Raw genomic sequence first — 12,775 nt, 5'->3', positions numbered from 1 at the left:
TTTACTAAAGCCACACTGGCCAAGCCGAGTTGCATTCAGACTACTTTCCTACCCCCTGTTCTTATTTCTCAGGCCTGATTTGTCAACATGCTTTTAACAGAGCTAAAGAAATCACAACAGCAAGTACCTGGTGCAGCCTGGTGAATGACCCAAGTTAGAGACCACCCATAGTTCTGTGATAGATCAACTGGAAACACACACAAATATCGACACACCACGCACAAAGCCTTCAGCACAAAGCAAGAATCATTTCAATGTACAGCTTCCAAGGTAGGAGCAGCTTTAGCAGGAAAGGAAGCTTATTTAGGTTATTTTTGGATGCAGATATCAGATTAAATACATGGATTTTTATCATGTTGGCACTTACACAAGAACAACTTGTTAGTGACACGACAGATTTGGAACCCACACAACTGCAGGAGAGCCTTTAATAACAGATGAGACTACATTGCCAGTGGTGGTATAAAGAGATTCAGTGTCTTAGCAGATGATACCTTCTGTCTTACTTCTTTAGTCGCAGATTTAATTACACTGATGTAATGAGAAGCAAAAATAAATTATTCATTAAACCTGCCTAAGAAATCATTCTTTTATCCCACGTATTTTGTTTCAAGATCATTTACACTTGGGTAAAAAGGCAGTTTTCTTCCTTCCGTGTCAATATTTTATACAGTAACTCACTTTACAGCCCAAGTGAAAATTGAAGTGGGTCTCTCAAAGAGGACCAGGACATGATACTCCATGCAAGGCACGAAGGTAATGCTTGAAGATTCCACCAATCTTCCTGTGACAGATCAGTGGCTGTGTGATTGAAGGATCGTAAGCAGGATCAGGGAGAGATCTGTTACATTCCTTTTGAAAACAAACCCCTTCAATGCATTTACATCTCAGTGTCCCATGACTTCTTTAGTGGTTGTTGGAGGTGAAACCATAGGTCTTGCACTATTTGTTTTCTAGCTCCTTCCATTTTCATAAACACCTGGCCTGTCATTACTTTGGTGACACACTTTCATGTTACTTCTACCAGCAAACAGATAAAACTTTTCTTTTACCTGGTTTGCTTTTGCAGTAGTCGCCTAAAATAAACAAATAAGCAATAGTGCAATTTTCAGAGGGAAAAGTGTCTCCAAGTCATTCTTTCACTGTGTGGGTCCTCCACTTTCTGACAGTCAAGATCATAAATTAGCACAGTAAATTAATTTTTAAAAAATACTCATTTTTGTAAGATAAAAAATACGAATGGGAGAGGGAGACTGAGCAGAGCTGAAGTCTGAGAAGGATTGAAGCTGAGAAGCAGACTTCAGGTCTGGAGGAAATGGCAGAAAGGAATGGAAAGAACGGAGAAGTAGGTCTTGGCAAGAAGACAACCTTACCCCCCTGCACACAGCTGCGAATTCAGCAACAGTTTATTACTCCAAGTTTACATGAAATAAAGAAGATAAAAGCAGCTGCAGAGAAAGCAGCAGGATCATTCCTATGCCTCCAGTGAGGCACCCTGCCCAGAGTAACTGAGTCCCATGAGGCTCTTTAGGACCTGGACATGCTCGCTGTGTGTGCTGCACTCCTCATCACTCTGTCAGTGCAGAGTTGTCTGTGCTGTGACATTTCCTACCAAATGCACACAACCACACATCTGTACATGCATATTGCATTCATTTTTAGCATTATCCCAGAACCCCTGAGTTCCTGCCAGAGTCCAAGCCCTACCTGAACTTGAAACTGTGCAGGGACAGAGACAAAAACATGTCTGCATCAGGTGGGGAGCTGAGCAGAGTGCCCATGTTCTTCAGATAAAGACCCAGATTAGCAGAAATTCATGCACAAATGAGAGGGTCATAGAAGAGGTGAGAAAAGCCTACAGATCCAGGGCTTACTCCCATAGTGACAGTGTGCTCCTGCCTGGAAAATGCAGTGTGAAAGGATTTGTTTTCAGGCTGTAAATACATGGCATTTAAGAAAAAGAAAGTACATGGATATGCTTTTTTAGGTCCAAAGTTATGGAAATTAAAGAACAAGAAACCTCTCCTGTGCTCAGAATAGTGACTTTTGGCTATTACTTTATATAGAGATGTCACTGGTAAAAAAATCTCTCATAGAAAGAAAACGGTGCCTAATATTGCATATCTCACCTTCCCCACAGGAGCCTTTATTCAATTTACATTAGGTAAGATGGTACACTTTTGGAGAAGTACCAGTGATTTCAGCTTTTCCTTACTGGTTCAATGAAGCATTTCTTTTCTCTTTCAGCCAAGCTTTTAATGAATATTTAATGTATCAAAATCAATGGAAAGCTAGCACTATGCATCTGCTCGCCAGATCTTTCATCCATGTATTGTCAGCCATGCTCAATTCACAAAATATGACACTAACTATATTTTTATGTAAATACAACTCCTTCAACCACTATTTCATAAGTAAAATATATGCAAGGCAAAAGCCAAGTCTGACTTGAACAGATGAAACTATTCTCTCCTAGCTATAGAGATGTCTCTGTTACTTGGACTCCCAATGTCAGTTCCCCATGCCAGCTTGTACATTCATCTTCTGTCCTCTAACTGAATTAATATTCACTTCCTCTTACTAATCCCCAGATGCTTGTCTGAAATTATCTAAGACACAGTTCACATTTACATTGAGAAAAGATTTATATTAAAGCATGAATTTGATAGATACAGAGGTTGCTAATCTGCTGTGCAGTCAGGTGGTCTGACTGTGGGGATGTTCTGATTTTTTACTGTTCTTTTAAAATGTGGATATAATGTTTTGCTTTCAACTCTCTGCTGGACAACACTCGGAATACTGTTCAGATGTGATTTAAGGTCGAAAAGAAAGGAACACTCCTTCCTGGATTTTCCGGGCACCAGAAATACACATCAATTTCAGTGCACTGTAAATTTTCCAACTCTCTTTGGTTTGGATGTATTTATTATGCCACTACCAGGGAGGAAAAAAAAAAAGGGAAATCTTTTTGGCATAAGACCTTCAGTATTTTATAGTGCGGAATGTGTGGAATGATGCAAAGACAGGTAAAAAATTGCTCACAACCACAGCTCCTTTCTGAACCCCTGGATGAGATCTTTTAACTTGAATTTTGGCCTCTTTAGACCTTAGGAGTTTTGCTATCAATTTTCAATAGATTGAGTATCACTTTTATCCCAAGGTAATAAAATGATAGAAACATCTACACTGATAGCATGCTGGAAAACCTGCAATAAAAATCTATTCCTCCTTCCAAAGCAACTGCACAAAAGAATCACTGTGAAGGAAATAAAATATTGCTTTCATTCTGCCCCCTGCATTTTGCCATTGCCTCATGAACATAGGGATGGTTCAAATACAAGATCCCATCCACACTAGAATATACAACTGCAACAGGTAAATAAACCAAGAATGACCTCCTTGAGTGGCCTCAGTATGATAGATACTACATTATTTATAGAGGAAAAGGAGACATACACAATACAAACACTTTTTTTGTTCAAATGCTGTATAAGTATTGCCTTGTAAAAATACATTTTTCTTACTTTTCTTTCCGTACCTGCTCCATGTGAGTAAGAAACAAGGTCTGAAAACTAGTGAATAAAAGCAGTTTAAGTATGGCTGTCCAGATGATGATTACTGAACCAATCTCTCAGTCTAATAATTAAACAAACAAATGTAATAACAACCAGCAGCTGGGTGTTTCCCACGCATGGGGCACATGTCCTCTATTTGCAAGGATTCAGACCCCAGTTCTGTGAGAGCACCCTGATCACTGGCAGGAATAGCCCAGGACCCTTCAGTTTGTGCTCTGGATTCAGGGAATTGTTAATTACTGCTGTCACAAGGGTTTGATGTCACCAAACAAGACTGTCAGGGCAAGGCAGAATTTCCTCCTTGTTTTACTAGATCAACAGACGAGCACACAAGGTCTTAAATCAGCCGTGGTTGTTACTCTATTATATCCTCAGATCATCCTGACAGAGGCTTAATGCAGAGCCTACCAGCCTGAAATCCTCTTCATTTCTTCTGTTTAGTTTCAGAACGCATGACAGCAGAGACTGAAGACACTCTCTGCACTGTGTCATCTGGATACATGACCTGCCCAGTCTGGGATGCACAACTGCATCATCTCAAATCTATCATTGCCCACATGCACACAACCCCTGTGAGATTAACTCCAAGCCAATCCAAGTGTTCACCACCTACCACAACTGGAAGAATGCAGCCCAAACTCACAACTGCTTTCAGCCATCCACAAACTCTGTATTTTCCAGCTGACCTCTCTGCTCAGCCCTGTCCATAACACCATGGAGAGCAAACTCACTCCAGGGGAAGCCACTTCTTGTAGTGCACTAAGTGTGGATTGGACTGCAGCATCTGGCTTGACCCACCTTACACTTCCCCACAAACTTCGACTAAACAAAAACTTCTTTAGAAAGTGCCCTTAAATAATTTGTGCTTGATTTGATGATTTACACACTTGTACAAAAACTCTACAGCCTGTCTCCCCACAGTACCATGAATTTCCTTAGTGTAGGAATCCGAAAAGGCACACTGGCTCCTGCAGCCACATCTTTCAAAAGGCAGTATGTTATGTTAATCTTGTTATGTCTGTGGCATTCACAGAGACACATTGCCAAATTTCTCTGCATAAACAGTCAAGATTATTGTACTTTTACTGAATAAAGCTTTGTTAAGGTGCAGCTCATTACATCATTGAGGTTAATTAATATTGTACAAAGTGAAAAAGTGAATGAATAATACATCTTGACATTACATACAATATCAATGGATATTATAGACCATTTTGTACAACTCGAGGTTCTGCATCATATACAGTAAAGTCTGCAAAAATGGAACTTGTGGAATCTAATCTCTTGAAACTAATTGCAAATTTACCAACTTCTTCTGTCCCACCTTAAAATTAAAGTAAATAAGAATTACAAGTACCTGTAGACAGATTGTATGTCTATATTCTCTGATTTTCATAGTTACATCTATTGGGATACATTACAATCCCCCAGGGGAGAGAGAGGTTACAGCTGGGCTCTCAGGATTTAAAGAGATCATCTTGCCCTGTCACAAGCGGGCAACAACTCTGCTGCAGTTAAGAAACCTCTTCTACTAAAAGAATAAAAATACCCAACGCAGGGAAAAGAAGGCAGATGTTTAACCAAACACACTGCCTTCCTTCAGGCAACTGAGAAAGCTGCCCCAAAACTACTAGCACCAGAAACATGCAAGAGAGGCTACAGTTTCCAAGGACTAGTCTGTAAACACTGGGATACAGCAATTTAGCCACTGATACTGGAGCACTTGATGGTTTCAGATGCTTGGAGCACAGAAAGGAGACATTGCTCTGCAGGGACCAGGAGCAGAAATCTGTGATCATTACAGACATCCTCCCATTGCCCTTTACTTCCTCCAAACTGCCATATCCCCCTGCATTCTGAAGTATGATTACCCAGTTTTTCAGGTCCAAAACTTAAAACTGGGGAGAAAAAATGAGGAATTTCATGCAGAGAAAGAGGCAGGCAAGGTGTCCCATCAGAATATTACTGAGTTCAGAGCAAGCATTTGACTGAACCAACATGGTTCAGATCTTCAGAGGTCGATTTGGAGACAATTAAACACAAAAAGCCACTGAATGGCATCAGGTCGGAGTGCTGAGTCCAGGTGTTCTCTCCACCCATCTGTCCAAGTGCTTGTCTAACACAGAGCCCACATATTGAATACAGATAATTTTTAAAAGCTGCGCTATGCTCTTTCACCTCCACCACAAAAAATCCTTTTGGTTTTGGCCACGTCTCTTGCATTATTAAATCTTTCCTCTCATACTTTTATGCCTCCAGAAATCTTTTATAGTAAAACTCACATGCTTTCAAAAGAATGAAATACAAATCAAGGACTGGAGAAATTAATTTTTTTTTTCTATCTGGGAAATCTGAGCTACTTTGAGTAACAGTATTTTCTTTCATTTCATGCAGGTAATGAGTCTTTTATTAAACACCGGTGCCCAAAAATTCATCCCAATGCACTGCAGGAACTTGAACGAGCATGTCCTGTGGATAATTCTAGCCTTGAGGGCTGGTAGTTACTGTACATACTTTTCTGATTAATTCCTCTTGACTTACAAAGGTATCCATCATGTCACAGTGAATGATCTATGAAGCACACCATACCTGAAACGTTCCCCTCTCCAAGTCATCTCCTCAGCATCTAAAACCAGCTCTTATCATTTGTAATCAGTAATTAACAACAAAGCATTCTCACAAGTGCAATTTTTCTACTAAGGTTAATGTAATATTTCATTCCAGGCCAGCTGCTATTTTATGACTTCCAAGCATGACAGTAAGTAATGTCTCTCCATAAGAAGTCATCCATGGAATAAATCAATTATCTCCTCTTTCATCAGCAGTCATTTTGCTGTAGCAAATGAGGCTAATTACATATGAAGTTGTTGTTTACCAACAGGAGTAGGTATCTAAAGTTTGACATTGCACATCAACTGTTCTTCCTTATGTCTTCATGCTGTACTTTTCCCATTAAGGAGTTTTTAATTTATGATCAATCAAATACTGTGATTATGAGCCATACTTACCATCCTGTTATCACCTGCACAGATTTGCCTACAAAGATCAGCATCAACCAAACAACATATGTTCTCAGTACTGGTAGAACTTTTGGGACACTACTTGCCCTCGATAAGGAGGGTATACATATTTATTACACACATACATATTTATTACTCAGTTGCAAAGCATCAATAACTTCTAACATACTCTTCTTTAGATAAACTGCACTATTTCTCATATTCAAAAATTCACTTCCCAGGACAGCTATATGGCTGTCTCAAGGAAGAAATCTGAAACCCAGAACATATCTACACAAAAACTGGAGAAAAAATAATGGATAGCACTGGTGCACAGTGCTGGTGTAATTTTCTTGTCTTACTGGAATTGTCAAGTAACTCTAGAGATCTACTTTTTTTCACCCCTTTCTGACTGATATAGTAATTGTCAGTCATCTCAGGCTTTTCTTGCATGATATAGCTGACAAAAAAGCAAGTCTGGCTCAGGATGCTCATGACCCACAGGTTGTGCTCTGGAAGAGTATCATGAGTTTTTTATCTTTCTTGTAGTCTGGTCACTTGCTGCTGAAAAGAAACCACTAGGCGAACTGGACCTCTTATCCTATTCAATGACCTGCTCTTTGTCTGCTCTGTTCCTGAGAATGAGGATCCAGAGCACACTGAAACAAACTGCACAGTTCTCAGAGCCTCAGACACACCAAGGACAGAAATAACAGGTCCTTAGCACTGGAACCTCTGATACAAAGTGCTGTGGATGACGTGCACACAGAGCTCAGACCACAAAGCTCACCACAAATCTCTGTCCAGGAATGGGTACAGCCCCCAGAGTCATCCTAGGGAGTGGAAATCAATTGAAGATAGCAAACTACAACCCTGGTGGGTGATGTGGGCTGAACTAGGCTAGGATTTGCTGATGCTACCCAGGCAGTCTAAGCCACAGATAATCACAGGGCAGCTCCCAAAATGCAGCATTTGTGGCCTGAAGAGACTGAGGATGTATAAACACTGTCTGCAAGGCAACAGTTCACTTACTTCCCTTCTCCTGGTGGGAAGGAGACAAGGGGGAAAAAATAGAATAAAAATTGGGTCATTCTGGAATGACCAGTTGATACAATTTCATAATGCAAAGGCAACAAACAGTTGGTCTACAGTTCTGACTCACGAGTTTTAGCAAATTACTAGACTTGGCTCCAGCTACACCAAAAGCAGACACCTAGAAATACCTCTCCTCGACAAAAAGAAATTGGCAAACAGTGTGACCTTCAGCAAAACAGTCAGGTTGATTCATGAATTAAAGTTAGGCAATGTCAATGTCAAACTAGAAAGTGAAACAAACTTATCCTTGGATTTGGATCCTGATGGATACAGAACTTTACCTCTTCTATGTTCCTCTCAGAAGCCTAGACACTTAGACTAAGCAATGGTGCTACTTGCATTTAATGAAAATTAAATGGTAATCTTGACAACTAGAAGACAAAAATCTAACCTTAAATATGCAATTATTTCCCATTCCACCAACATTTCTGTTTTGGTTTGAAACTTCTTGTAATTAAGTAGCACACCCTCTGTACCAAACAGATCAATGTTAACCATGAAAGTGTGAGCAGTGTTACCCAGTTCTGAACTTCTGGTGACTCCAGCTCATGGGCTGACCCACAATTATCTGTTTTTCTTGGAGCAGTAGGGCTGTACAAAGCTATGTAAATTACAAGACACAGTTGTATATGTTGTCTTCTAAGAATATGTCTTGCATGTATTTGTTTCCCCACATTCTTAAATTCCTGGGGTTTCATATGCAATAAAAACCCCACAAAATCTACCCAAGATAAAATGCGAGCTTGTGTCACATTCCTGCAGGGCCCTTCATCTGTGTTCAGTTACATCTAGATTCTCTCCTTTGCCATTTGTTATGTGATTGAATCCTGTTTCTCTTTCCATTTATAATGATGTGGCTTTTTAATAAACTCATTAAATAAACAATCCATTTCAGCCCTCAAAATTTGCCACTGGTATCTCTGCAGCTTAGTACTAAGCCTCCACCTAAAAAGGAAAGGCAAAACAACAGATAGTGAGGTCTGAGACGTGCTGCACATCGCCTGCTGTGTATGAGGAGACCACAGCCTGGAAATCCACTTAGTCAGTGTAAATCCAGTTTGGTTATATTGACTTTTCTTTCCCTCATGGTATATTAGTGCTCATGAAAAATCTTGCAGTGAAAGCCCTAGAGAAGAAATCTTTTGTCCACAGACAAATGCACTTCCCATTTTCTGCTTTATTACCACAAGCAAAAGAGCAAATGTGCTATACTTTTACAATAATCACAAGGCCAGACACCCAGCTAAGGCATAGATCCCACATGGGCTTTGTAATGGACATTTTCTCAAGTCCTAATTCAAGTGTTATCTCCACCCACTTGTCCTCTCTTTCTCCACTGAACATAGCAACAATTAAGATTAATCCTCTGAAAATCTGACTACAATACTAACATTCAACTCCTACAAACCACCCAATGACCCATTCAGTCACCTTCAGATCATTGCTACATTTGAATTTTCTGAAGACTAATCTTTATTTCTGCCTTTTTTTACTGTTATTATTTTTCATTTTTTCCTTCTCTTCTTTTTCTCTTTCCTTTCTCTTTCCTTTTCACAATTATTCACAAGGCCAAAAAAAGATTTAAGAGACAAATTATGGCATCTGCAAACAACTCAAGTACTCCACAGAAGGAAAAACCAGGCCAGGATCAGAGAGGCTGTTATATGTCAACATATTAAATAACCACAGTCAAACGCTCAGCTAGTGGAAATCAACCTGTCTCCATCTGGTTTCATGAGGGCAGTGCAACTTGATATCAAACACGAGTAGAAAAAACTCACTCATGTTAAAATACAGCAACCGAAATCCCAGTGAGTATTGACCCTATCTGACACCTATTTCAATCAATGACCAAACTCTCATCTCCCAGGCAGGGAACAGGCAGGAGCACACAGAATGCAAGGCAGAATGGGCCCTTAATACTTCTCAAATTTAAAGTTTCCTACCCTTTAAAAAAATCACAGCTACACCTAGCTTGTAGTAATCCAAAACCATAGCTTCAAGGCATCTTTCAGTGGCCTAAGTTTGGTGTTTAAATTACACATGTTATTTTGAACTACGAATATCTGCTCAATCAACTCTGCTGCTGCTCTGAGGCAGCTAAGCTGAGTGCCAGAGAGTTTCTGTGATGGCACACACAGCCACTGGCACCCAGGAGAGAAACATGGATTCACAACATCAGGAGTCCAAAAGGTTCTGAGAGCCAGAGGTTAAAGATCTAACTGTTTTCATCACTTAGATTAGTAAGAGAGATTTTGGCCAAAAATGTCTTCATAGAATCAAAGATTGGTTTGGGCTGGAAGGAACCTCAACAATCATCTTGTTCCAACTACCATGAGCAGGGACACCTTCCACTACAGCTTCCATCCAGCCTGGCCTTGTCTTCTTGCATATTTATTATATATTTGACTTCTGACTGACTACAAAAGACTGATTGCAACTGCTTCAGCAAGGAAACAAACATGAGAGATCTGCCCTCCATCTCCCCCCATCCTTGCAAGTACAGGTGAACCCTTGAGGAACAAGCACCCTCCTGCCAAAACATACAACAGTCTCTAATCTGCTGCCTTAAGAAAGGTGAGACAGAAGTCTCTTTGGGCACCAATGGAAAAAAAAAGATGAACCATATATCTGATGAAGCATTCTAGGTGTCATCTCCAACCTGTTGTTTCCTCTGGCAGCCTCTACTCACTGCCTTTTCTTGTTACTGTTTTCCCAGATTGCATATGCTTATTTGTCTGTCCCTCTGGTACTGAGGGCAGCATGCAAAGCCTCTTCCAAAAAAATCAAGCACCAACTAAAAACAAAGAAAGAAACAAAAATTAAAAGCTTCATAAAATGGATATCAGCAAGCTGATAGAAACACTTCTGCATAAAAAAATTTCAATAACATCAATAACAATAAATATCTTTAGTTTAACATCAGCCACCAGAACTACTGCACTCCCTCAAACATTGACATTGGCTGGCTCACAGGTGAGCCCAGAAAGGGATGCTAACAGCTCACTTGGTCAGGGTACACAGAAAGAAAGGAGCTGCCAGTTACGTCCCCCTGCTTCAGGAAGCTCAGGAAATCTTTTCAGTTGTCCAGGTTTGCAAGGGCTCTGGGATTATGGCCCTTCACTGGATGGGGATGTTTCTTTCCTACAGCTTGGCCTTTAATAATGTTAAAGGGCAAAAGGTCTTGACTGACACACAGCAGACCCCAGAGAGACCAATTACTCAGCCCGTCTCTTCTCCCTTACCTGCTCCTCTTGAACATCTGCAAAGAGTCTTTAAATTTGACCTGCAAATACTAATAGTTTTCCTTTGCAGCACTGGTTTGTTCCTCTTCAGGGCTTCTGCATGCGCTTCCCATTTATGCAATGCTGACTCCCATAATGGTCAATAAAGGGCAGTATAAGAGTATGACAAACTTATGTTCCCAGCCATGCCCAGAATTCGAATTGAATTAGAAAGTCAGCCTGTGTTCATAAAAACAACATTAACAAACAAATGGACCTTTACTGTGCTTCATAACAGATATCACATATCTTTGGATTGCTGTCAATTCTTTATGTAAATACTTTAAATCCCTCAGACTTTGTTTTCCACATGATATACTGTCTTCATAATCAAATAGTATTTAAAACATTTATTGCCTTGTTAAATATAACAAGTTAGATTTACTGGGATAGTCACTTTCCTTAATAGCCAATTTAATAAAACTCAATCTATTCATTCATGGATAAATATATAATAGGTGGTTGTTAAACTTTAATAAATATGTTTAATAGTCAGCTGGCATTTTCTCTCAATGGCAGCACTTCCTCTCAGCTGCCAACAGGAAATGCTTCTCCTGAATGTGCCAATTCAGCCCATATGTGGGGAACACATTGATCTAGAGGAGCAAACAGGAGCATGAATTTCAGGTAGTTTTCTTACGCTACTTGTCAAAAGAAGAGCAATAACTGAGGTCCTAGCTCTCATCAGGACAATCAGGTATTGAATAGCATACATGAGCTACAGTGTTTGTCTAGACTCCATACAAGCCACAGTCCAGGACAAGAAAGGCAGCTGGCTATCTGAAAGTAATATAAATTATATTAATGTAATATTATGGCAATTTACAGTCTTACTGGACTCCTTGTCTCATGTAGATCATGTCACATTCTCTCACACCACCCTGCCAGTCCATGTCAACACATTGCCTCAGCTTCTATCTAAGTATCCTTTTAAGGCTTTTGGGTACCTAAGAAAACATTTTGGAGAAGTCTGCATCATTAAACTAAAAGCCTTTAAAAATCAGGCTTTAACTTAAACTGTAGAATGTTATAGTAAACCCTGCAGTATCCAGGATCAGTTCTCTCAAATGAAGGCAGCTGTTACATGCAAATAAGAAAACACCAAAATATCATCAAAAGAGACTGCATTTGTATGCTGCATTGGGAAGCTTAATTATAGCCACAAGACACTCACCTGGGTGGGATTATACAGTTCCTGGAGCGGGCTCCTGGATCCCTTCCGACAGCAAATGTCCATCCCAAATGGATTTCTACGCATTACTGCAAGGGGAAATTGAAATTAGTGCAGGTTAGCAACACTGGCTAGCAGAAAGCAATTGCAATACTTAGAGCAAGAAAAGATTTTTTGACCATAGATCATAGGATTCTAGACAGTGTTGTCACTTAACTCCTGATTTTCCTTTCCCTAGAAATTGTCTAAGAGCTAAATCCCTTATCTATTGTGGAAGTTACTGAAAATAAAAACTCTCTTATAAAAATTGTTATGCAACAACTCTCAGTTTGGGTGCACAAAAATTCAATCATTGGGACCAATGCAACACAATTTTCAGCAGTGCCAGACACCTGCTTGTCTGATCATCAGGAAGGAGACAGATGGATTCCTATAACCAGCACCTCTGAGAGGCAACGTCTGAGCCTTTCTCTGCCTAAACACAGGTGTATACAGGAACCTCATATTAAATTGCATGATTTTAAAGCTTTTGGCCTAGTTCTTCTGTTTCTCCTAGAACAGATACTAATCAGTACATGACACACATACAATCAAACACTGCTGCCCTTCTTGCCACAATTTTGCTTTACATATTACAACTGGAAATTTTGA

The 12,775-nt window shown here is 39.9% G+C and overlaps 1 protein-coding gene across 4 annotated transcripts in view; it reads right to left on the bottom strand.

Annotated features, from left to right (window-relative positions):
* CHST11 (carbohydrate sulfotransferase 11) overlaps window positions 1–12,775 on the bottom strand; it is a 158,128-nt gene that overhangs the window by 81,539 nt on the left and 63,814 nt on the right. For all 4 annotated transcript variants that reach the window (XM_058022733.1, XM_058022736.1, XM_058022735.1 and 1 more), the window contains exon 2: window positions 12,128–12,213. In XM_058022733.1, coding sequence (XP_057878716.1) covers window positions 12,128–12,213 — 86 coding nt within the window. The remainder of the gene's footprint in view (window positions 1–12,127; window positions 12,214–12,775) is intronic.

The sequence above is a fragment of the Melospiza georgiana genome, chromosome 4, assembly GCF_028018845.1.
Source record: "Melospiza georgiana isolate bMelGeo1 chromosome 4, bMelGeo1.pri, whole genome shotgun sequence".
In the NCBI taxonomy this organism is placed as follows: domain Eukaryota; kingdom Metazoa; phylum Chordata; class Aves; order Passeriformes; family Passerellidae; genus Melospiza; species Melospiza georgiana.
Note: the sequence above shows the minus strand (reverse complement) of the source record. Positions and strands in the feature narration are given on the sequence as shown.